Below are 25307 nucleotides of genomic sequence, written 5' to 3'. Positions count from 1 at the left end.
CTACAGTATCAATAAAAGCAAGAGAATGATAAGCATAAAGTTTGGGGTGGTGGTTTACCTTTTCGGGGAGATACTGTGATCTGGGAGTTCCACCAAGAGGACTCCAATTTTACTAGTGTTGTCTCACTTCTTAATATGGTAGCAACAACAAGATGTGGGTGCTTACTATATTATTCTTTATATTTTAAATTTGTGCTGCCTATATTATTTATATGTATGAAACATTTCAAAAATCTTTATCTGATGCCATTCCATGTCTTGGCTGGATACAGAGTCACCACTCAAGGCCCCATAAAACCTTCCCCATCACTCATAGTTACATGTTTGGTGGCAGACATGGGGCCTGGGCCTGAGCCTGAGCACAGACTTCAGGCTGTGAAGGAGGTAAGAAACAGGACAATACGAAGCTTCACAACACCTGTGAGCCAGGGAGTGAGGCTTGGGCACTGGTATTTTTTAAAAAGTTCCCCAGGGTTGAAAACCCCTGCTCTGGACCCAGGAGACAGACACAGTTTGCACAACTAGGTAGGATGTTGTTCTTCTGATGGGCCACATCTGCAACAGTATATGGCAGGTGCTGGGAAAAGAGACACTTGCATTCCTACCTGATCCAGAGCAGGAACTCCAGTAAATAGAATCCAACAGCATAGTCCCAAAACCAGTTGGCTGAAGAGGAGGGAGGCTGGGAAGCAGAATTTGTGGTCAGTTTGGGGCCAGAGCTGAGTATCTCCTTAGAGGGAGATGTGTCCCAGGAGAGACTGTGTGTGTGTCATGGGGGAAGGGTGACCCACCTGCCAGGACGATTGAAAGCCTCACTTCTTGCCGCTGATTCCCATGCCCTATCCCCTCTGTTTCATGCTTTTTTATATGTTCATGTATTCATGTATTTTGCACAAGACAAAAATGTGCATCAGTCCCTACTCTTCAGAGCCCACAAGCCGGGTGTCCAGCAATCATCCTTTATGAACCCCACGCCAGCCCCTTACACACAGCAGGTGTCCTGGCTTTTGCCTGACTTGTTCAATCAACATCATCCTAAGTGATGGTTTTGTTTTCTTCTGCTGAGAAGCAGCCTGTTTGCTAAGGTCACGGTGGGGAGACAAAACCAAGGGTTTCTTCAGCTGTACGGTTGGGGGTGGGAAAGATGGGGGTGCTGGAGGGAAGGTGGGATGTATCAGCTGGCTTCTGAGGTCTAGCCCAGCTTCCTAGGACTCAGCCTATCCTGTCCTGCCCACACCTCTGTCCCCTGTTCCCCTGCCCCACACCTAGATTGTCCCTTGACCTCATCCCTATGCATCCTTCCCCGCAGACACACGGACCCTTACTGGGCCCACCTTCCTCCTTCCTTCCACCTTCTGGCTTTTTGTGTTTCTCTCCTCAGGCTCAGTGATGCTCACCCTTGCTTTTCCTCTCACCTCTCACAGCTCATCAGCACGATAACAGGTGTCAGGCGCCCTGGGAGCTGGGGGTGGGGCCGTGTGCGAATGGTGGGCTGTGCGTGAGGAGGGGAAGATGCCCCGGCTACCTTGTTGGTGTGGTCCTGGTAGATGGCGCTGACATTCTCACTGTGCGGGAACCAGAGGAAGCGGAAGTATTCGGATTTTTTCAGGTGGCTGTCCAGGTTGTCAAGAACCTGTCCGAGGCAGGAGGAAGGAGCAGACATTGTATTGGTCACAGGATGATGGTGGGGCTGCTGGAAGTCAGAGCCCACTATCAAAAGAAAATACCTGAAATTGTCCTAACATTGTCAAATAGCACAGAATGTGTCTTATAAGATGCTGGACATTAAAATGGTCCACTTACAGGTTGACTTCCTTTAGTAACTTAGAGGACAAAAATGACTTCTCATGTGTTCTGGCTTGAATAATTACTATCTATGTAAGTTTGGGCAAGTGCCTCAGTTTCCTTATCTGTAAAGTGGGATTCATAACAGTACCTATGTCAGGCTTGTGATGAAGATTAAATGCACTAATGCTTAGAAAGTGCTTAAAGTGGTGTCACAAGCTTGGTGAGCCCTGTACAGGTGCAGGCTGCTGCTGCTACAATTACTCTTACATTGTCCTTGTCATCACCTCTTATCCCCACGAGGCCTGACACGTCGAGGGCCCTCAGTAAAACGGACAGGAGAGCCTTGCTCGAATACGGCTCATCACCTGCACACGTGGGAATAACATCGCGGAGCAAATCATGTCTCCTTGACGTCCATCAAGCTGACACAGGACAAGTTCTGAGCCAAAGCAGAGACAGATTTGGGGTTTGATAGGCAGCCGGGAGGTAGGGGAGGAGCACCGATCTTGGAGTAAGTTCTGGATTCAAGTCCTGGCTCTGCAGCTGCACGACCTTGCAGGAACCACGTCCTCTGAGCCTTGGTTTTCCCACCAATAACATGTGGGCACTTGTGCAGATGAAATGAGATAACCTACGCTGACGCTTCCGAGTCGAGTGCCTGCCACGTGGCATGTGCCCAGTGGAGAGTCTTGTCTCTGAATGTGAGCAAAGCTGGCACACATTTAGGGCCCCGGCCCTACTCCCCACCTCCCGAGTTCTCAGCTCTGAGTCTCAAGATGCCCTCTGAGGCCTCTGGGCAGCATGTCTTCATCTGTAGAACCAAGACATTAATAGTTTTCCTTCCTTCCTTCCTTCCTTCCTTCCTTCCTTCCTTCCTTCCTTCCTTCTTTCCTTCCTTCCTTCCAGGACTGTTGTGAGGACCAAGGGAGTTGATGAATGTGAGAGCAGTTTATAAGCTGTTAAACACAACTTGTGATTTCCACATCTGACCAGGAAGGGAGGTGAAGGCAAGATGAAGCACTGAGGTGAGCCCACCTAGAACTTCAGTTTGGAGCATCTGGGAGCAGTGGGGGAACTTTAGAATTCTGGATCCTTGTCATCACTTCAGGGAGGACCCCTAACTTGTTAACCGATGCTTGATGGGGCCTGGGGGATACAGGAATGGGTTGCCTTCCAGTGACCTGGCTGCCATGCTAAACCTCCCCCGGCCCATGCCAGGCCCAAGCTGTCGGTCACCCTATTGCATCTCCGTACATGTCTCTCCAGTCTTCCCTATAATCTGCTCCTGCTGCCAAGGAAGGTGGCTGACTTAGCTGCCTTCTTTGCTCTCACCTGCCCTCTTGCACTAGCCTCATAATTTGCTCCATTTTTCATCTCTCCAGACAACGTCACAGGGAAGCACCCCAAGACACAGCTCAAAAATCCCCAGCAGCACTCCATTTCCTATGGAATCGAGCCCAAACAGTTCAGCGCTAAGAAGCCTCCTTCTACAGACACTGTCCAGTACCTTCACCACTGGCCACGAGTGACAATGGAGCACCTGGAAAGTGTGGGATCTGAACTGAGATGTACTGTAATTTTAAAGCTCAATGTAAATCCCCCCCCCCCACCGCCCCAAAGCTCTCTCCTTCCATTCTAAGCAGTTTCTATTTATATCACATCCATCCCAGAAGTATATTACAGGTATTGAAGCATACATCTGTCTCTGAAATTCATCAAGTGTCTCCTATAGGTCAGTGACTATTTCATTCATATTTAGTTTCTCCCCGAGGGCAGAGATCAGCAAATTTTTTTTCTGTAAAGGGCCAGATAGTAAATATTTTAGGCTTTACCGTCTCTGTTGCAACTACACAACTCTACCATGGTAGCGTGAAAGCAGACACAGAGGATACATTAACAAGGAGCGTGGCCGTGTGCCAATAAAACTTTATTTACAAAAGCAGGCAGTAAGCCAGCTCTTCCCTGGGGGCCGTAGTTTCCCAACCCCTTGCCCTAGAGCTGCTGGCATAGCTCCTTGGACACAATAAATGCGGGAGGGCCCTATGATTCCTTATTTGAAGAGGAGGGCCTTTTCTGCTGGGCTATAGACCTGGGAGAAGTTCAGGAAGAAACTCCAGAACCCTGTTACTATCACTTCCCTCCTGACTGGGTGGTGGACCCATGACCCATCACCTCCGGGCAGAGCTGATTTTCTCCTGGGAGAGCAGGGAACACAGTCTGGGGCTTGGATGGAGGATGGGGCTAGGACACAAGAGAGCAGAAAATCCCCCATTTCCTCGTGTCCCAGCATCCAAGGCCATCCTATATCACCCAGAATCTTAGCAGTAAATGTAATGGCGCCCCTTTCTCAGCTCTGGTGACTGAGAGATGCGTGCCCAGATTTCCACCCCGAATGGAGTGATGAGAGCCACTTTCACATCACATTTTGTGCCTCTCTCCTGACATCTGTCATTTCTTTTCCTCCCTGAATTAGAGGGACAAGACATATCCTTTTCCCCGACTCTAAACTCTAAGCTCCTGGAGGCATGCCCCACGCACGCTCCAGCTCTGTACCCTCTGTGGTCCCTAACTTAGCACCGAGTGGTGGCTGAAAGATGGAGCCACCCCAAGCCCCATCCCATTGTGAGCTTAACCCTCTCCCTTCAGGGCCTACAAACAATCCCATCTGGAGGAGGAGGGTCCCTAGGATCATGGATTTCCTCGGTCTGACTAGTGGTTCCTGGGAGCACCATCAAAGGGGTTTGGGCCCCAGAGGAACGTCTTCCTTGGCATGTTATTGGCATGAAGGGCTTTAGAGGATTCATTCCCCCCAAATTAGTGCCACTACTGAGTTGGTTCTTGGGACGTGGTTACCAGGCTCAAGAGCAGAAGCTGAGAGCTCCATGTCCCGTGGCTGGGGGCTACCCAGTCACCAGCGAACAAGCACCCAAGATAGTGGCAGGCATTGGGACGCTGCTGACAAGGCTGGTGTGTCCCTGGGACCGAACCTGCTTCCCAGAGCGTAGCGGGAGCGGGTGATGCAGGCAGCCAGCTGTACTCCTCACGTCTCATTATGCTTTGCATGGCATAAAGGGCAAAAGGTTGACAGCAATTTCCAAAATCCTCATGTCCTCTCACTGGCTGTGATTTCATACCAATCAGACTGAAAAAGAGTCAGAAATGCTGAGACTGTCATAAAAAGCCATGAAACCTGCCCTTTTCTTGGCCTCACTGCCCAGAAGCCCTGATTCCGAACTCCCCCTTCCCCTCATATGGCTTTGAGCAACCTTCAGAAACCGTGTTGAGATGTAGTTAAGAACATCCGTCATGGGAAGCACGGAATTGCATCTGAGATGGACCACACACAGCATGGGTGGGAGGAGATGCGGAAAATCCCAGAAAGGGATGGATTTTCAATAAATTCTTGACCAACTGACCTTGAGTTACCTGGTATTGAGGTCTGTATTTTGTGGACCCTGGGGAGGTAAAAAGACCTCAGATAACATCCCTGCTCTCCAGAAACTGACCACCGAGCAGGAAGGAGGAGGGAAAAAAAATGTTAAGAGGCTCATGAGCAAATTAGGGAAACCAGCATGTGTGGTCTGGAAAGTGCAGTGTAGATTCAGAGTCTAGAATCTACCCACAGAGCAGGTACCAGTAGGTAGTATTCTCTTCGAATAAAGCCAGAGAGAGGATGGACTGAGGGTCCCTCTCTCGGAGGCTATAAAGGGCCAAGGACTCAAGTGCTGTGTGTCCTTGAGTCCTGACAGCAGCCCCGTGGGGGCAGTGGTGCTCTTATCCCCACTGTATCGGTGAGGAATCCAAGCCGGGGCTGGAGGAGGGAGGAACTGTGCAAAGTCACAGCGGGTCAGTGGAGAGGGTGGTCTGACTCAGAGAGGTGTCACAGGCTCTACACTGCACCCTCGCGGTGGCTTTCCTGGGTCTCTTCCCGAACTCAGGCTGGAAGCCCCAAGATAGATACACGTGCTGGATGGGAGGAAGGGAATAGGAAAGGAAAGGAAAGACATACAAGGGAAGGAAAAATGGCCGAGAAGCTGAATCTTCAAACCCAACTTTACATGCAGGAAGCCATCGTCATAGTCCTTTGTCCTGGCTTCTGTCCTCTCCTCCAATGCCCTCCTGTGGCTCACGACCAGCCCACCTGGAGGGCTTGGCCATCAGGGAGCCCACCCTCGTCTAGAGGGGACATGAGGCTGGGGGGCTGTGTGCATCTCGGAGCAGCTGCTACTTAGAGGCAAATGCTCGGGGCAGCATGGTCTGCAGCCCCAGGGGAGGTGGGACAGCTTCCTAGACACCTGGATGGCAAGAAACTGGGAGCCGATATCAACGTATGAACCCAGTAAGGTTTATTGCCTTCTTATCGGTTCTCAGGAACCTGCGTGCTCCTGGAAGTGAGGTCCCATTATTTTTCCTTTTGGATTAGAAGGAAAACCTCCAGGCAACTCAAGAGCGAGGAGAAACTGCTCTAGTGACGGTTTTCCGATTGGTCCTCTTTCCTTCCTCTATGGGCTGTTTCCTCCTAGGGAAGCAGCCTGGGTCTCGGATTCCACCTCCATCTTACTCTTCTTCCCAAGCATTCCCAGCCCCTTGAAGGAGCCCCTTAAAGGCTGCTCTGAGTGGAGAGAGGGCAAAAATGAATTGAATGTGGGGCGATTGACCGTACATACTGCTGGCAGTAAATGCCAGGGTTGTAAATGCCACCCATCCTCTGCGCAGTCCTTATCTGTGGCCGGCGACTGGGGGCAGGGAAGGCTGTCCGTGGGTGTCATGGATGCTGATGACGGGCCCGACAGAGACCTAAGCTGGGTCTGCGGCGCGGGGTGGAATAGCAGCAGGAGCCGCTAGTGGGGAGGGAGAGAATCCACGGAGGACCTGCTGACTCATGGAAGAGGGGGAGAAGCAGGATCTAGCCTCTTGAGGCCTTGCAGGATGCGCTGGGGTCACAGGGGAAGGACGGGGGCCTTCCCACCAGGGTTCATGCCCCTTCTTGGGGATAAAGGCCGAGAACGTCACCAGATGCTCCAGGGGAAAGAAAGAATAACGTAAGAGAGGACCCTCTGTCTCCAGGGTTGGGCGACGAGGTGAGGGCACAGTCTTGTATCGAAGTGTTGCACTGGTTTACAGAACGTCCGCACTGAAAAGGACCTCGGGGTTCACCTAATCGGACCCCACTTTTAAAAGACAAAGAAACCGGGGCTCCAGAAGTTTGAAGGACTTGGTCAAGGTCACACAGAGTGAGCTGCACAGTCAGGCTTGGGGCCCTGCCTGCTTCCCCAGAGCCCTTACAATATACTCGTTGAGTGTTATTGCTGTGTAATTGTGTGTGTGTGTGTGTGTGTGTGCGCGTGTGTGTGTGCGTGTGCGCCCGGGGGCCAGTCCTACTTGCAAAAAAGAAGCAATCTCTTTATCTCTGGGTCAAAGTATTCAGCTTCGAAATGAACAGGTTCTGACCTAAGTGAGAGGCAGGAAAATAGATTCAACAACTAAGCACGTTACAGCCCCTTTCTGGTTGAAGGTGGTCTCTGCCCAGCTCCCTTCTTTGCCTGAGATGCCCACCCACCCTTTAACCTGTCCATTGCTCCACTGAGACCATTCTCACCGAGGTCAGCGACGGCCTCCTGATGACCAGACCCTCGTGTCGATCCCGGATTCCCCACAGCGTTGGACTCTTGGCTGCTCTGTCCTGGGCACTAAGCAGTAAGGCTCCCTTGTCTCCTCACCCAGACCCTCTCTCCGTGGGTGACCTCATCCACTGCCATGGTCAATCGCCCGGGGGGCTGTTGGTCTCTGCTTTGGGCTGAAATGCATCTACCCCAAATTCATATATTGAAGCCCTCATTCTCAGAATGTGACTATATTTGAAGCTAGGGCCTGCTTGGAGTGAACAAGAGGCCTAGATCTGCCCCTTAACGCCGGTCTGGGGAGGCAGACTGGAGGTGGCCCCGGAGAGCTCAGAGTCTGGGGTGGTTCCAGGCAGTCATACGGACCAGCCCCGCCCTCATGGGGCTCCCCGGCTTAGCCATGCACTGTCACTGCCAAACAACTCCTTACTGGGCCAAAGCATCAAGCAGCTCATTTGCCAAGACTGGTCCGTGCAGGCTCAGCATTGGTACCCTAGGGATCAGTGCCGCGTCCCCTACGGCATCCCCGGAATCACTTTCTCAGCCACCAACTGGGATTAAAGTTTCACCAAACACCATGCCTCTGAGTAAAGGGTCTTCTGGATCTAAATCCTTTGCCTTGAGGTTTTAATGCATTAGAAATTCCAATGGTAAGGATTTTTAGACCAGATTCTAGGTAACAATATTTTCCATTTGTCACTGACTAGGTACCATGGGGAACATGTTTTAATACTGAACTAGACACTTTGCAGGTGTTATCTGATTTAATCCTCAGATTCAATACTTTAAGGTAGACATGATTTACTTTGCTTTTAGATGAGGAAACTGAGGCTCAGCAAGGTTAAATGGCTGGCTCAGGGTCACAGCTTGGAAGTGGTACTGCCAGCATTCAAGGCCAGATCAATTTGATCCCCAATCCCACCATAACCATGTGGGGCCAGTAGTGCTTGCATCACTGCCGACTCCACCTGCACAGAGGGTCTACCTGTATTGAATGGTGAGGTGATTATGGAGGAACTCAAATGCCAAGGAACTTGGAACCATAGATTTGAGTCCTGTAGCTTAGTGATTACCAGGGAGAGATCCATGCTTGCCAGGCATTTCAGGCCTATTCCATGCTACCCATCCATCCATCCAGTAGTCCATCAATCCATCATCCATCCATCCATCCATAATCCATTCACCCATCCATTCATTCATGTATCCATCCATCATCCATCCATGTATCCATTCATCCATCCATTCATTCATGCATCCATCCATCCATCCATCATCCATCCATGTATCCATTTATCCATCCATCCATCCATCCAGCTAACCAACATGGGTTTTCATTCATTCAGAAAAACACTGCTATCAATCAGAAGCTATCCTTTCTGCCCCCCATCATCCAGGTCCTCTGAGCTCCCCTGACCTGCTCACAAAGGGATATGCTACGGTAACCTAGGGCCAGCGAAGGTCTGGTGAGGTCAGCCCACTGCCCCATTCAGGGGGCCTACAGAGCCGCGGGGGCTCTCAGTGGAGCATGACTTATTAATGCCCTCCATTTATTTTCTGATGAAGGAGAGACAGTACCTCTGTCAAGGTCGAGGGGAAGGAAGTCTCCTGCAAGTAGAACTGGGGCACGCACTGCAGGGTGATGGTGAGGAGGACCCCGAGGCAGCCCAGGTGCACCCGTGCCGCCTGGAACACCTCCGCGTTGCTGGACTCGGAGCACTCGAGAATGGTCCCGTCGGCCGTCAGGAGGGTCAGCGCCACCACCTGGCAGTGGGAGACGAGCCACGTTTCAGAACCCCTAGACTTTGCGTGAAGCCCTCACTTCCCTGTTTGTCCTTGGAAGTGAGGCCAGGTATCTCCTATTCCCAGAAGACCGCCTTCATCTGGTCACAGGGAACTTTCCCAGCTGGGTCTCCAGTCACAGCCTGAGGGAGCCTCAGTCTTGGGGGAGGGAGAAAGGGGAAATGGGGAGAAGGAGGCTGTGTCTGGGTGGCATCAGCCCTCAGCAGGGAGGGGGCCCATATATCACTTGTGGTTCCGTGGGACCCCGGTGGCTTGTCCTCCCACCGCTGCCTTGATCATTCTGTGGACTTCACACTCAGGATGCAGCGAGCTTGTCCTCTGCCCGGAAGAAGTCTAAGACGAGACAGGCTCCAAAGAGCCCCGAGGCCCTGGGTGGAAGTGGCTTGTGAAGGCAAAAGGAGGATGTGTGTGCATCTGGGGGAGAGCCGGCCCTGCTGTCCCAACATGCAGCCCGGGGACTAGGGTCCCCTTCAGGCTCTCTCTGCCTGTCGCCCCCCTGGGCACCAACCCAAGTCCATCTTCTCATTCGGGGACCTCTCACTTGCCTCAGGAACTAGATTCCCCTACATGGCCACACACAACTGGAAACCTCTGGTCTCTGCAAAGAGTGGGCTGCCCAGTTGAAGACAGGTGGTTAACGTCAGCATCCTTGCCCTTGGCCCCCATTTCCAGAGGAATCCTCTTTCATCGCCTGTGGAAGTACTTTTCTGCTACCTGCTCATTTGGATGGAAATTGCTTTCGACATGTGCAGCTGGTGGCTGGGTGCTCAGGGTGAGAGAACAGATAAAGCTGAACTAATTCTAATCAACAGCAGCCAAGACCATAGAGGAGAAATTGGCAGAAATGGGGCACGGTGGCCCTCTGTGGGAGTGAGGGCGCCAGAATGACTTTTATAAAAACCAGACTTTGTCTGAGATCCAGGGCAGAGCCTGAGAGCTGCCAGTGAAACACTGCAGCAGGGTCCAGTGACAATAAATGCGGACAACGATTCACCAGCTGTGTGACCTTGGGCAGGTGACTTAACCTCTCTGTTTCCTCATCTGTGAAATGAGGATAATAAGCAACTCTGAGAGAGTGTGTGAAGCACCCAGCTAACTGCCTGGGGTACAGTGGATATTAAAGATGCCAGTCCCCTCCCGTCTACTGCGTGCAGGGCCCATCCTGCTCAGCTGAGCCTCCTCAGGGAAGTGGCCAGTAAATCTCACGTGCATTTTGATTTCTGACCACTCAGAATTCTTTTCCGTACTCTGCTGATCACTTTGTAGAAACTGAGGCAACAGCTTGACCTCACCCCTGGAGAGTAGACTAGGACTGTGGCCAGATCTTGGGAGGGGTGGTTTATTACCCTTCACCCCCAGTTACCACTGGGCTCTCCTGGACAGTGAAACCCGCACTGAGGGGGTAACAACAAGTCTACGGAGGGCTCTGAGTGCCTGGGAATCAGGTCCCACAAAACCTACCTTGCTTTGCTTCGTGGTCGAATGCCCTGGGCCTTTCCCCTTCCCTGGCTCAAGGCATCCCCTCAGGCTGCCTCTCCCTTGCCTGGTGATTCTCTGAGGCTTTTGTGCTTGAAAGAGGGGGGAGGAAAAGGACAAGGGCCACCATTGTGCGTGCATAAGGCTGATGAGAAAGCAAAGTGCGGATTTACGGAACAGTAACTGAAGTGGCTCCCCCTCGTGGTGAGAAAACAAAGTGAATCCTTGGAAAGTGCTGTTGGCCATTTTCTTTCCACCCAGTGCAGCTCCGGACTGGAGCACGTGGGACCAGCTCCCAGAAGCCACAGTCAGACAGCACCTGCCGGGGTGTCCGTCTTCCTTAGAACAGGGGAGCCGTGCTCCTGGCTGGCTGACTGGGGAACACGTAAGTCATCAGTGCGGTCAGTGCCGCCACGAAGCTGAAATTTCTTTGACAGCGTAGAGTGTGGGCTCTGGAAAGGGCCTTGCCCTACGTACAAGCCCATCACAGACACGTACCGAGCACTAACTGTGTGCACCTAGCTAAGCACCCTGCACGCACTGCTGGCGTGACCATCCCCATTCTCCAGGGGCGCAAACTGAGGCAGCCAGAGGTGAAGAGACCTGTCCCCTCCCCGGTCACACAGACAAGAGTCAAAGAGCTGGGAGGCAAAAGCCAAAGCCCAGCACTTAGCAGTGATGCTCCGATGGCCAGAGGCCACATGGCCCAGAGTGCAGGTGGACTTCTGCAGGGAAGCACGCGGTGAGCTACGGCCAGCACGAGGGTCTCTCTCTCTCCCCTGAGGGTGAGCGGCCAGCCTCCACGCGGCCTGCTTCACGGAGCCATAGCCTGGCCTGTTAGAAGCTCCTCCTAATACTGAAAGTTAAAGGAGTTTGCCCCCCAAAGGGGTGGTTCCTGACGCAGGCGTCGTGAACTGTCATCCAGCCCCCGGCACTGACACACGCTGTCCCATTGACCACCCTCCCTGGGTTGAGGAGTATTCTCCCCAGGTGACAGCTGAAAACAGGGATGTCCAGATGAGTTAAGTAACCTGCCCACATGCCGCACACAGAGCACATCGGACTTAGGTCTGGGGCCCAGGTCTGAGTCCCAGACTTGTGCCCCAAACTGGGCTCTCGTGAAGTTTAAGAAATGCTTTTTGGTGAAGGTCAGGTGCGGATCCCAGGCCCGCCTGTGCTGGGCTCCTTCCTGGCTTCTCCCCGACTTGCTAATCTGGAAAGGCCCCTTGCCTTGCCTGGCTCCTGCCTCAGACCTTTCAGTGGGGATGGAACCCTTTGCTCTGCTTGCCCTTTTCCCCAGGGTGGCCAGGAGGCTCCTGAGAGGCAGGGCAGCGTCAACATGCACGAGGGCACCTTCATCACTTGTGTCTGCTGGGAATGGATGAGGGTTAGGGGAGACGATGTTTCTGAAGGACCCCTGCCGAGTCTCTGTCAGAGGCGAGACCCGGATGGGCTTGAGGCCCTCGTGGAGCTGTGCCGACACTGCCCTGGAGTACCTGCTTGTCCAGCAGCCACGGAGCAAAGGGTGAAAGGGGCTCCGTCCCATCCTCCCCTCTCCCTGGCGGTCAGTGGTGAAGCGGATAGACTCACCTGGGTGGCCAGGATGCCGTGCTTGATCCCCGTGTTGTGCGTTCCGGACCCGATGACGCCAGCTGCAGTCACGTCTGACACGGCTCCCAGGCTGGAGAGAGGGGGAGGGACAAAGGGACCAGTGAGGCTTCCTGTGACAATGCCCCCTGGGGTTTCGGTGTGAGGCCCCTCAGAACAGAATAGTTGATCCATCTCCTGCCTGGGAATCTCGTCCCCAACTTACCACAGCTTAGATCGTCTGACTCAAGCCAGCCCTTGTCTGTGAGCCGCGTGGCCCGTCAGATGAGCTGGTGGGGATACGGCTCAGCTCCGAGGGGAGGCCTGCCTGCCTGCCTGCCTCGGGCTTCCTGCAGCCTAGAACACCCCTTTCCTCCGACCTCCATCTGCCAGCAATATCTTCTCCGCCAACCACAGGCCAAACGCTCCTACTAAGACTTCTCCAGACCCAGCCTATCGAGGCCTGTAGAGTCCCCGTGTCAGAATTGCACACACAGCCATCCCAGGATGGTAGGAGGACGCAGGAGAAGGAGACCACGTCACGCCCTGCTCAGAAACCTCCAGGGTCCCCTGGGGCCTCCAGGATCAAGCCCGCACCCCTCAGCATGGTGTTCCAGGCCCTGGAACAAATAATAAGAGGATGCCGTGTGCACGAGGACCAGATCCCTAAAGGGGAGTAAGACGCCTCCACCGGCGTGGGCTCTGAGGACGGGAATTAGAAAGATGTGCTCAGATCTCAGGGTCCAGGAGAGAGAGTGGGTCAGGAGTTTTTAAGAAATCTTACTTCTCAGGAGGTTTCTCTGAGACATCCCAGCCCCGGCTGAAAGGAGAAAGGAACTAGTGTTTACAGAAGGCCCACTGGGGGCCAAGGAGATTGGAGCTTTGCACACTACACGACAGCTTCACAATAGCCCAGTTGCCTTGGTTCACACTTGAGAAATGGGCCCGGCCGGGAGGGCAGGGATCTGACCCAACCTGGCCCTCAGCGCAGACCCAGGGCCCCTGAGGCAGGAGGGCCCTGGCTTCCAAAGAGGCAGGTTGACAATGATGAGAAAATCTAGCCTCATACCCTCCTGCAATGGGACCTGGGGCGGCCCTGGTGAAACAGGAAGAGGATGAAAGAAACCAAAGCCTCTTCCTTCCTCTGCCCTCACCCTTGTGTCACTCTTGCCTTTTTGTCCACATTAGTTGGGTGACTTGGTGATATCACCCCTTGTGAAAATACCAGAATGTTAAAAGAAGACCACAGAAATCCTGTCGCAGGGAATGCCCCAGCATGTGGGAAGGCAGATGCACGAAGACATTCATCAAGGCATCATGAACGATAGTGAACAACTGAGGACAGCCATGTGCCCGTGACAGGGGAGGGGATGTTTCACCAACCTGCAGTAAGTCTACCCTTGTCCACGAAGCCCACGGAGACTACAGAGCAACACGGAAGTGGGCTTGGGGCCACGTTAAAAGAAAGAGCTGATCTAAGTGTCCATTGACAGATGAATGGATAAGGATGTGGTACATATATACAATGGAATATTACTCAGCCATAAAAAAGAATGAAATAATGTCATTTGCAGCTACATGGATGGACCTCGAGATTATCATACTAAGTGAAAAGTCAGACAGAGAAAGACAAATACCATATGCTATCACTTATATGTGGAATCTAAAATACAACACAAGTGGACTTATTTACAAACCAGAAGTGGACGCACAGACATAGAAAACAAACTTACGGTTACCAAAGCGGAAAGAGAGGGATAAATTAGGAGTTTGGGATTAACAGATACACACTACTATATATAAGATAGATAACCAACAAGGACCTACTGTATAGCACAGGAAACTATATTCAATATCTTGGAATAACCTATAATGGAAAAGAATCTGAAAAAGAATACACACACACACATACATGAAACTGAATCACTTTCCTGTATACCTGAAACTAACACAACACTGTAAATCAACTATGTTTCAATAAAAATAAATAAATAAGTAAAAGAAATAAGCTGGATAAACGTGAGGCCCTCAGGGAGGAAGACCTAGGAAGGAAGGATTAGACTTTGTCCCCCGAGGGGTGGAGAGAACAAGCCAAGGGGAGGGGTCACTTCCGGAGTCTGTGCAGCGAGACACAGCCAGCAAAATGAAGGGGGAACTGACACTTACTTAGTCCTTACTATGTGGGGCACCTTTGACTCACGCAGGCCTCTGAGCGCCCCTATTTCACAGACCCATTTTCTAGATGAGAACTCTGAGGCCCAGAAGGGTCAAGGAACTTGAGTGACAGCTGGTACGAGGTAGAAGCAGGATTCGCACCCAGGCCTGCTTCTGGAGCTGGGGTCTTCACCAAGCTGCTGTCCTCCCTCTTAGGAACAGTGCCTGTGGCCTGCTCCCTCTGGCTAACCACACAGTGGGGGCTCCAGAGCTTTCCAGCTGCGTGACTTTGAGAAGCACCTTTGCCTCAAGACCCTGCTTTCTGCATCCTTAAATGGGGGTTCCAGTCCTTCCTCCCAGGGATGATGATACGATGAGAGAGGGCATGAAGCCACCGGCATGCGGCCTGACACAGCTCTGTGCTTCCCCCCAAGCCCCCAGCCACTCCCGAGGTCCCCACAGCATCCTTGGAGCTGCAGACCTAGGTGGCCCCTGGGATACACAGGACAGGACATCCAAACTCCCTTTGAGAGGCAGATGAGCCCCGTGCAGGCAGGTACTTGAGGAGGACTGGGTCCCCAGGGAGGACAGAGATACATCATGAGCAGGGCACAGAGATGCTCCAGGGCCCAGAAGCTAAAGCCTGTGATTAACGGAACATATCTCCTGTCGTCGCTGGTCACGGAGATGTGTCCGCTAGCTGCATACAGACCCCTGCACACTCCCACACCTTCCCTCTCCTGGGCTTTCACTCACGCTGCTCTCTCTGCCTGAAGCCCTTCTCTCCTCTCTTTTTTCTGGTTCACATCAGGTCATCCTTTAGGGCTCCACCAAGGGGCCCCTCCTGCAGGAAGCCTGCCCTGATTCCCATCCTTTCACACATTCCCCTGCCTGCCAAGGCTGAACATGGGCCCCCAAGAACCCCACGGTGCCCTGAACACTCCTCTGGCATAGAGCCTCTTGCTTTGTGTCATGATTGTCACTTCGTGGGTCTGTCTCCCCCCCCTGCCCCTTGCAGGGAGCTCCTTGTGAGTGGGTCTGGGTCTTATTCATCCCGGCCTCTTCTGGGCCTGAACAAAGCCTGCACATGGTAGACACTCCATAAATGTTTGAGTTGCCATGACCCTTGGAGAGGCAGAAACAGAATGGTTTTCAGAGTGAAAAAGTATAGTGATGCCTCAGGGCCTGCAATGAGAAAGCTAGGTGAATGGACCACCCACACTTGAAGACCAGCTACAGGCTTCTATGGTTGCAGTTTCCAGCTGTGAAGAGATTGCTACCCCAATATCCAAAATAATTCTGTCACTTGTTTCTAGTGGTTGAAACCCCACAGTTAGACATTCACTCCTTTGGCTGCATTCAGCCAAATTCATTTCCTATTTCAGTGGAAGCCTCCTGATATTAAACTTGAGCATTCACTGATACCATGTTTGGAAGGAGAAACAAGTGAAGCCACATATAGGTATGCCAGGAAGCCCTGTGTCTCAATCAGCATGCTCTTCTGCTTCTCTGAGTGCTTATTTTGTACATCCTTCTGTTTGGGCTCATATAGTTTTATTGCAAGTTTTAAGAAAGACTTAATGCATGGTTTTCCCATCCCTGTACTAGACTTTTTTTTAATGCTGGCCTATTTCTTTCTATTCTCACACAATAGCCCCTGAACACAGGGGATGGGGAGATGGGTACTCTGTGGGGGAGGAACAGGGGTCCAGAGAAACAGGTGCATCCTAAGAAGCGCTTCTCTCTGGCTCCTGACAGATGCCTGAGTGTCCAGCCAAGGCCAGGGCAGGGAGCAGGGGCCATCACTGGCCCACCTGGGAATCAGGGAGGCGGCTCTTACTTGGACAAGGCCAGGCCGTGCTTGTCCAGCTGTGGGTGCAGGTCAGCCAGGAGGATGCCGGCCTCCACGGTCACCTGCTTCTTCTCCGTGTCCACCTGCAAGAGACCAGCGGAGACTGGGATGAGCTAGGCCGTCGCTCAGTCCTTGTCCTGCAGCCCCGCAGGGCTGTGAGTACAAGCATGTCTCCCGCTGCAGGCAGCCAAAGGGGTGCAGGCAGAGCCCTAGCGTGCTGGGGCTTTGGGACTATTCTGTGTAACCCTTCTTTTCACAGAGGAAAGAAATAAGAAGCAGGGAAGAGAAGGGATTTGCCCAAGTCACTGCAGGACTGGGGGAACTGTGCTGTGTCCTGAGACCCACCGCCCCCAACCATGGCTGCCCCGGGGGTCGGGGGAGGAGCAGTCTCTCTCCATTTCACAGCGAGGAGACTGAAGTTCAGGGACTTGAAGTCACTTGCCCAAGGTCACACAAACATCCGTGGCGGAACCGAGATGAGAATCCCATCTGTGTGACTCCAAAACACACATTCCGTTGACCCCGAGCCCAGAGCCTGGCAAAATCAATTACTGGAGCACAGGCCTCACTGATTAGCGATCAGAGTTGATTTCTGCCATGACTGATGTCTTGACTGGAACATTTTCTACGGGGTGGTGACCGTCAGCCTGAGCAAATCAGGAAATAAATAGTAGAGAGAAACCCAGAACCTCTGCTAGCAGGGCTGGAGGGGAGGGTACCTGGCAAAAATTACAGCTCAGGGGAGCTGGCCCCGTCAGGTCAGGTGAGAACAGGAGCCCTCCTAACGGGCGGCACGTCTGCCAGAACTCTCACTCCCAGGAAGGCACCTGAGGGGGTGGTGGTGGGGCCTGAATTCATGGCTGAATTGCATGGACAGTATCCCAGCACAGGGCTGATGTCAGACCCCTGAGTCTGCGGCCCGCTCTGCTGCTGATCGGCTGTGTGACCTTAGGCAAATCACTCTCCCTCTCTGATCTTCAGTTTCCCCATACGTAAAGTAAAACAAGTTAAGTGCAAAGCCTTCTGGATTTCTCATTGTGAGCCCACCTTTGGGGGCCTGACTTGCCATTCTTGTTCTAGAGAAGTGGAGAGGAGGCTCTGGCCGGAGGGGAGGAAGGACATCCTCTCCGTGGCCACAAGGGGGCGCACAGACCAGACGAGAGGCCTGAGCAAGCCCAGGCAGGACCCTGGGGAGGGGTGATCACCGGGGACCAGGAATGGGGGGGTCACTTTGGGACTCAGAGGTGGGGAGGGGATAAGGCCCAAGGGAAAAGGCTAAGGAGTCTCCACCTGGACTCTGAGACGGAGACCGTGGCTGCCCGGCATGGGGCCCAGCAGAGGTGGCGAGCCCAGGGCCCCGAGTACCTTGAGTACGCGGTTCATCTTGCCCATGTGGATCATGAAGCCGTCGGTGCAGGCGATGTCTGACGGTGAGTGGCCGCCGCCCACCACCTTCACCCGCTTGTTCTGCTGCCTGGCCAGGGCCAGCACCTGCCGAGGCAACGCCTGCGTCAGCCCCGGCCCAGGCCTTTCTCCGTGAGGGCGCCGGGCCGCCCAGGCTCTGGGCCCCCAGCCCCGCAAGGCCCTGCCTGGCTGGAGGCCGCTGTGCAGGCCACCCCGGGAAAGAGCCAGAGAGACGGGCCGGGAAGCGAGCGGGAGGCAGAAGCAAGGAAGCACCCTAAAGTGGGGCTCCTGGGCGTGCTCCCCGAGGCAGCTGGCAAACCTGATCACATTCTTCTCCTGGGCAAAACCTTTCAAAGGCACCCGGCACCTTCAGAAGAAGGCCCGTCTCCTCGTGTTGGCCCACATGGGCCTCAGCTGCCTCCCAGGGTGGGATGAAGGCTCCCGGGGGCAGGGGCGGTGGCTTAATTTGACACTGTAGCCCCGTGTCTAGCCCGGGCCTGACGGGAATAGGCCGTCTCTAGTGATCTTGAATGAATAAAGAAATGAACGCGTGGTGTCACTCAAAGGAATCCATACTCTTTCACCCTTGTGTCTGGGCGTGGAACACCAGTCTCCGGATTTATACCTCGAGGGGTTCCAGGGTCAAGGAAGATTGGGAAATGCTCCATAGCCCTTGTCTTCCACGCCCACCCCCATGCGTGAAGCACGTGTAAGGCTGCAGGTTCTACTGAATGTCAGTACAATGAAGACATCTGTTTAACAGCATCTCCCTCGCACTCCCTTGACCACACAACTATTTTTATTCACCCCCCCCGCCCCCCGACCCTACCAGCTCTCCAGGGAAACACGGGCCTTCAGTAGCCTCCTCCTATTTGTAATTCACAATCGTGCAGGCTAGCACAGCTAGAAACGGCCTTCACACGCAGGACATCAGCACCCCTCCACCCTCTCCCCTCAGCTCAGAATGAAGCATATTGCCTCGGCATTCAAGGCCCTCAGATCTGTTCAAAGCCACTCTGCCTCCCAGCCTTCCTCTTCTGCCCTCCCCTTCCCCCATGCAGCCACGTCTGACGACTCTCCAGGTGTCCTCCTCACCTTCCTTCACCTCACACTGCCCTTGCCCAGCTCCCTGTTGAGCTCCTATGCATCCTCCAGGGCCCGGCTCAGTGACCACTTTCCTTCATTCTCATGCATGAGAAGTTGGGGGTTTTGAATCCTGGTTTGGATCCTGGCTCTGACACTTACTAATATGGGAAAATTACGAAGTCTCTCTGAGCCTCAGTTTGCTCATCTGGAAAATGGGGATAATAATCACTACCTCACAGGGGGTTGTGGGGATGGATGAGACCACAGATATGAAGCAGTGGTGCTGATCACTTAGTGGTGACAGTGTCGTTCCCACCGCTCTCCTCCAAGTGCCCTCACACACACCTGTGCACAGACTCACACCCATGCACACACACGCAGCATGAATTTCTCCCTTCTCTGCTCTGCTGGTGCTAGTGAAATGTCTGCATCCTCTGGGGTTAGTCACATGCAGCCTGTCTTAGGGGCAAGCCTTTAAAGGGCAGAAGTTGGGTCATGTCCATTCATTCATTCATTCACTCACTCATTCAACAAATATTCATTAAGTGCTTCCTGTGTACAGGTCACAGGGCTGGGTGCTGAGGATAAAATGGAAAACAAGACAAGCATGGTCTTAAATCCTTATGAGGGAGAGAGACAAAAGCATGCAAACGTTCATGTCAACGAAATAACCACAGGTTTTGAACATGCAATGAAAGAAATAAGCAAGGAGCTGAGATACAGAAGATGGGGAAATACTCAGATAAGATGGTCTGGGAAGGCTCTGAGGAGGTGATTTACTTTGAGACCTAAAGGATGAAAAGGAGTCAGTCGCATTAAAAGCGATGGGACAGGCATCCCAGGCGGTGGGAACAGCAAGTACTAAGGTACGGAGGTAGCGAGCCAGGGAGAGAGGGACCTTAGGGAGGCCGGAGAGACAGGCCCAGAGGATGCATGGCCTTGGGGTCAGGAGTTGGGATTTTATTCCACAAACAATGAAAGCCTCTGAAGGGCAAGGAAGTAGCCCAATTCAACTTACATTTTAAGACAATTACTTTTGCTGATTGTGGAAAGTGCATTTGAGGGAGGTAAGAACTGAAGCTGGGAGATCAGGGGTGAGGCCATCACAGGCCACGGCATGTGAGGAAGGGATGGTGGCCTGGGCCTAGTGACAACAGTGCCGGAGAGAAGGAGGTGGGCTCTAGAAACTTCTGAGGCAGGACTTGCTGAGGTCCGATAAGGGACAGTGACCTACTTCCTGGCTTCTAGTTTGAGCAATCCCGTGGTTGCTACAGAGTCAGGAAAGACTACACTAGGACAGGTTGAAAGCAAACAAACATCAAAAACATCGTTTGGGGCATATAAGTTTGTGATGTCTTCGATGAAAGAAGTCAAAAGCGAATCTGAAGTTCAGAGAAGAGACCTGAGCCAGAAATAAAAATCTGGCAGTCACTGGCAGACACCACAGGTGGTCACGCAGCAGCAGAGTTCAGCTGGAGCCGACCACATGGAGCTGTCACCCCACCGGCAGTTCTGGGGTGGGGATGAGGGTCTTAGCTGGGAAGTCCACCTCCTCTCTGGGGCTGGTCCACAGGGCCCAGATGGAGCTGGAGGTCCGGCGGCTGGACCACTGGGCCCTGTGCTGAGATGGGCACTCACCTCTCTGATCTCCTCCACGGACGTGGGCTGGTAGTACATCTCCGGGTAACAGCCATAGGTCCTCGCCCAGTTTTGGAATTTGACTCCTTTGTACCCATGGACCTGTGATAGGACAAACCCCGGGTCACCACCAGTAAGTGGTCTAGGGCTGCCCTGACCCCCATCCCACTGTCCCAACATTGTAGAGGTGGGAGGCTGGGGCCACGGCGCTGAGCCACTGGGAAGCTCAAACACACAGTGGAAGCCCTAAAGCCGTGCAGCCACGTGCGGGCTTCCTGCTACGATCTCCCTTGACCCCCATGGTCAGGGGAGCAGATCACGCAGAAAACTCGGCCCCCCTTAGGAGAAGGGGGCTACATGAGATCAGGGGTGCAGCCCTGGGAGACAGCACAGCAGCCTTTCCTGGCCTGGAGGCCACAGCAGAGAGCCTTGGGGAAAAGACTCCCGTTTGTGGGATCCCCGCTGTGTGCCGGGCACTGTTCTGGGGTCCTCCACATGTCATATCTCTCCACATGTCATACCTTATTTAGGCCTTACAATAAAGCCATGAAATAGGTAACATTACTCTCATTTTCAGGAGCAGAAACTGAGGCCCAGAGAGGTAGAGTAACCTCCCCGAGCTCACAGAGCAACCAAGGAAAGACACAGGAGTCCAACCCCGGCCTTCCTCTTCCATCCCTTCCCCAGCACCCCAGTGGCTCCCCAGAGCCGCGAGTCTAATTCAAGAGCTTCCCCGTGGCCTCCCCGTGGCCTCCCAGTAGCCCCACACCCGCCCTCGTTTTGCCCTCCCAAGCCGGGTTCACAGGCACAGCCTGGATGCAGACGGGCAGGGCTGAGCGGCTGGCCACGTGGCCCTACCATGGCTCCAGCGGTGGGTCAGTGGCCTTGGCTGACTCTGGCCTCCTCGTGGAGCAGAGCACAGGGCAGCGGGGTGCGGAGGCCAGGCGGAGCGGGGGGCTGGAACCAGCAGCGCGGTGACGGTGACTGCAGGAGCTCAGGGCTGACTCTGCAGCTGCAGCACACAGAGGGGCCTGGGGCCCCGGCAGAGGTGGATAAACAGTGTGACAACAGGCTCCACCCAGACAAACAGCAGTTTGGCCTGGCCCCTGCCCCGGGGCTCCTCTCAGGCCGCAGGCTGGACACGCAGCATTTATAAGGCGGCTGCTCTCTTCCCGAAAGCTGCTGAGCTCTGACACCAAGTAGAGGCGTTCTGGAGCCGAGGGACCCCCGGCCTCGAAACTGGGTCCTTAATGCCACAGGTCAGGGGAGGCTGTGACATGGGGCCCGTGTGTTAGTTCATTTGTCAGAGCTGGGGGAGGGATACACCAGGCTGCCCATCGCTATAGGGAGACAGAACAGGATGCTGGTGGCTGTAGGACAGGGACGCGGGGGACGGGGGACGTGAGGGGGCGGACGAGTGACACTCAGACCAGGCAGAGTCATCTAGCTGAGGTCTTCCTTCCCCAGGCCTTAAGGCAGGCAGACCTGGGTTCCTCTTCCATGCTTTGCCGGTTAACCTCTGTGAAGCTCAGTTTTCTCTCCAATAAAGTGGTGGCATTTTTGCCTAATCCTCTGGGTGGACATAAAGGTTAGAGCAGACGTCTGAGAAGCACCGGGACACCATCAGAGCTTGCGAAGGTATCAAGCTCTTGCATCTGCCCCCAGCGCTGAGCTTTCGGTGGCAGGCTCCTTGGGACGTTCCTGTCCACGTCACCACCCCTTGGCTCAGTGCCTGGCACCGCACCAGCCTCTGAGGCATGTTTGTGCAATGAACAGATTAATCAGTCACTGAGCATCTTGGCATTCGATCTCTCCAAGCCAAGAGCTGGGGTCTAGCGGGAAGCGTGAGCAACAGCTCTAGGGTTTTGGAGGCGAGGCCGGGCTGGAGGATCGGAGCTTGGGGTCAGATATACACAGAAGAAGTTCTGGAATGGGGGTTGGGGGACACCTGTGTCCCCCAAACCAGGATCTCCTCCAGCTGCCGGGTGCATATGTGTGTGCGTGTGCATGTGTGTGTGTGTGTGTGTGCGATCACACTCCCCAACTGCAAAGTTGTGTGCTGAGGGGGAGTGGTAGCCACGTGTTCCACACAGGGGGATCCCAACTAGTGGAGATGCTGTTTATGATCGCTTAGCAGCAGCTCAACAGCAGAGAGGAAAGTCCCAGGTACGCAGAGCTCAGGGCCACAGAGCCGAGCCAATCTGGCACAAGAGCTGGGACCTGTGTCATGGGCTGAATCGTGTTTCCCCCACCAAGTTCCTAGGTTGAAGCCTTAACCCCCGGGACCTCAGAATGTGACTGTATTTGGAGATAGGATTTTTAGAGGTAATTAAGTTAAAATGAGGTCATTGGAATGGGCCCTGATCCAATATGACTGTGTCTAGATAAGAGGAGATTAGGACACAGACACAGACGGAAGGCCAGGTGAGGACACAGGGAGAAGACGGCTGTCTACACGCCAAGGCGAGAGGCCTCAGGAGAAACCAACCCTGCCGACTGCTTGGCCTTAGACTTCCAGCCTCCAGAGCTGTGAGACCATGAGCGCCCGTTGTTGGAGCCACTCGGTCTGGGGTTCTTCGCTCTGGCTGTCTGCAAGCCTCCGTGCTAGGGTCTCCACCAAGGACTTTGTGCGGGAGGAGAGCAAGGCCTCTTGCCTCTGCGCTGTCTCCCTCGGGCTGTCCCTGGTGGAAGGCAGGGCCAGGGCGCTCCAAGGCGGCCAGCTCCATCACCCGAGGGCACCTCCCCATAGACTCCCTGCCTGGGAGAGGCAGGCCTTGGTAGGGGTGCAGTGGGGAGGCCCAAGGGCTGAGGGGTGGAGAAAGCACCTATCAGGTCGGCTACTGTCCCTCCTCCGAGTTGGAAGGGGGTCCAGGGGCTGTGGCCACCAGATGGGGTGGGGTGAGCATCATGCCAGGAGGGCAAAGAGGCCCATGGCAAGGAGGGGAGGGCACAGCCCGATGCCACCCCAAATAAATAGCTTGCTTCCCGCTCACCCTCAAGCCCTGTCCCACAGCTTCAGGCGAAATGTACCCTGTGCCCACCCACAAATGTTCCTCTGCAACTACAGCGGAAGCCAGGTTTTCTCCTTTGGGTGAATGCATTCTGAGGCAGGACATTCCAGAAGCTGGATGCCATGGGTGTCGGTGGGCCTGGCCTGTGCCCCCAGACTCCCTGCAGGCTCCCTTCCCTCCTCTGCTGAGATTTCCTGAAGCCTGGAGTCACCCACCAGGCTTGCTTTCTTCACCCTGTGCTACTGCCCTTGCGTGGAACGCTTCCTCCCTCACCCCCAAACCAGTCGCATCACTTTTATGTATCGCCTTTACTGAAAAAAAAAATAAAATGACATGAAAAGAAATATAAAGATCAGCAAAAATGGTGTCTATCAGTTAATTCAATCTGCCTCGCCACCATCTCGTGGTTGAGGTCGATGGTATATTGCTCATTTCTTCTTGTCTGAAGGACTCAGCTTGTTCTATACTTGCTGAGTCTTAACTTTTCCAAACATTTGTTGGCAAGGGAAATTAATGTTACCATCCCGATGGCCACTGAAGCTTTTTTAAAAAATCTTTTCCCCTCCTGTGCTTATTAATCAGTGAAAACGAGTTCTTAATATACAATTTGTACATGGTAACTTAACACATTTCTTTGAAACACTGTGAACATTTGGAAGAGTGTTTAATGATTTCTGATCGGTAGGTATTACTTCCTAGTCCCACTCAGCCAGCTCGTTCTCTTTAAAAAGGCTGCTGTACCGAAGGTAAAATAGTTGGCTGGTGGGAAGCAGCAGCACAGCACAGGGAGATCTACTCTTTCCATCTCAGTCCAGGATAACTGATGGAGACAGTGACCAAATAATACATCTCCTCAATCTATTCCAATGGCAACAAAGACCACTGTTTGGGGCTTTCTCTGGATTTTTCTTACCTTGATTTACATAAACAAAGCATTGTTTTTGTCTTCCAAATTCTGACCCAAGCTGAATAGTCACACAAGCTCCCCAGTGCTGAGGCGTTCTGCCCATCCATCTTGGCAGTAACTTTATGGAAAACAGTGAGGAACTACATACAAAACAGAGGCTAGGTCCTAACCCAGGTCCTTTTAAAATTGGAAGTAAATTTTTACTTGATTAAAAAGTGGGGCTTCCCTGGTGGCCCAGTGGTTGAGAGTCTGCCTGCCAATGCAGGGCACACGGGTTCGAGCCCTGGTCTGGGAAGATCCCACATGCCGCGGAGCAGCTAGGCCCGTGAGCCACAATTACTGAGCCTGCGCGTCTGGAGCCTGTGCTCCGCAACAAGAGAGGCCGCGATAGTGAGAAGCCCGCGCACCGCGATGAAGAGTGGCCCCCGCTTGCCACAACTAGAGAAAGCCCTGGCACAGAGATGAAGACCCAACACAACCAAAAATAAATAAATAAATAAACAAAGTAAACAATGCGTTTAAAAAAATACATTAAAAAAAAAAAAGACTAAAGTTTAAAAAAAAAAAAAAAAGTGAGTTTGTGACCTGCAGAATGGGAGAAAATATTTGCAAATCATATAATGGATTAATATCCAGAATATATAAAGAACTCCTACAACTCAACAACCAAAACCCAAGCCTGATTTAAAAATGGGCAAAGAATGCACATTTCTCCAAAGAAGATATACAAATGGTGAATAGCACAGGAAAAGACGCTCTTCACTTAGAAGTAGGGAAATGCAAATCAAAACCACAAAGAGATGCCACTTCAAACCCATCAGGATGGCTATTACCCAAAGCTCAGAAAACAACAAGTGATGATGATGATGTGGAGAAATTGAAGCCCTTTGCATTGCTGATGGGAATGTAAAATGATTCAGTCGGTGTGGAAAACAGTACAGTGGAGAGAATTATCGTATGATCCAGCAATCCCACCTCTGGGT

At 53.1% G+C, this 25307-nt stretch overlaps 1 protein-coding gene and 1 long non-coding RNA gene across 5 annotated transcripts in view; one reads left to right on the top strand and one right to left on the bottom strand.

Moving 5' to 3' along the window:
• LOC309664109 overlaps positions 1 to 12594 on the top strand; it is a 69620-nt gene extending 57026 nt beyond the window's left edge. The window contains exon 3 of the long non-coding RNA XR_014265622.1: positions 12583 to 12594. This is a non-coding gene — a long non-coding RNA (uncharacterized lncRNA). The remainder of the gene's footprint in view (positions 1 to 12582) is intronic.
• LOC309664022 (L-gulonolactone oxidase) overlaps positions 1 to 24209 on the bottom strand; it is a 33355-nt gene extending 9146 nt beyond the window's left edge. Inside the window, exons 1-8 of one of the 4 annotated variants that reach the window (XM_082468934.1) lie at positions 21265 to 24209; positions 20408 to 20508; positions 17644 to 17773; positions 16267 to 16361; positions 12276 to 12366; positions 8985 to 9170; positions 1526 to 1633; positions 606 to 682 (exon numbers count right to left, since the gene is read on the bottom strand). In XM_082468934.1, coding sequence (XP_082325060.1) covers positions 606 to 682; positions 1526 to 1633; positions 8985 to 9170; positions 12276 to 12366; positions 16267 to 16361; positions 17644 to 17773; positions 20408 to 20508; positions 21265 to 21267 — 791 coding nt within the window. In that variant the 5' untranslated portion in view covers positions 21268 to 24209. Of the gene's footprint in view, positions 1 to 605; positions 683 to 1525; positions 1634 to 8984; positions 9171 to 12275; positions 12367 to 16266; positions 16362 to 17643; positions 17774 to 20406; positions 20509 to 21264 lie in introns of all 4 variants that reach the window. The other 3 variants (XM_082468931.1, XM_082468932.1, XM_082468933.1) reach the window with 3 other exon arrangements.
• Positions 24210 to 25307: the final 1098 nt, after the last annotated feature.

The sequence above is a fragment of the Balaenoptera physalus genome, assembly GCF_965194825.1.
Source record: "Balaenoptera physalus genome assembly, chromosome: 7".
NCBI classification, from domain to species: Eukaryota; Metazoa; Chordata; class Mammalia; order Artiodactyla; family Balaenopteridae; genus Balaenoptera; species Balaenoptera physalus.
The sequence above is the reverse complement of the archived record's forward strand: the minus strand, read 5'-3'. Positions and strand labels throughout refer to the sequence as shown.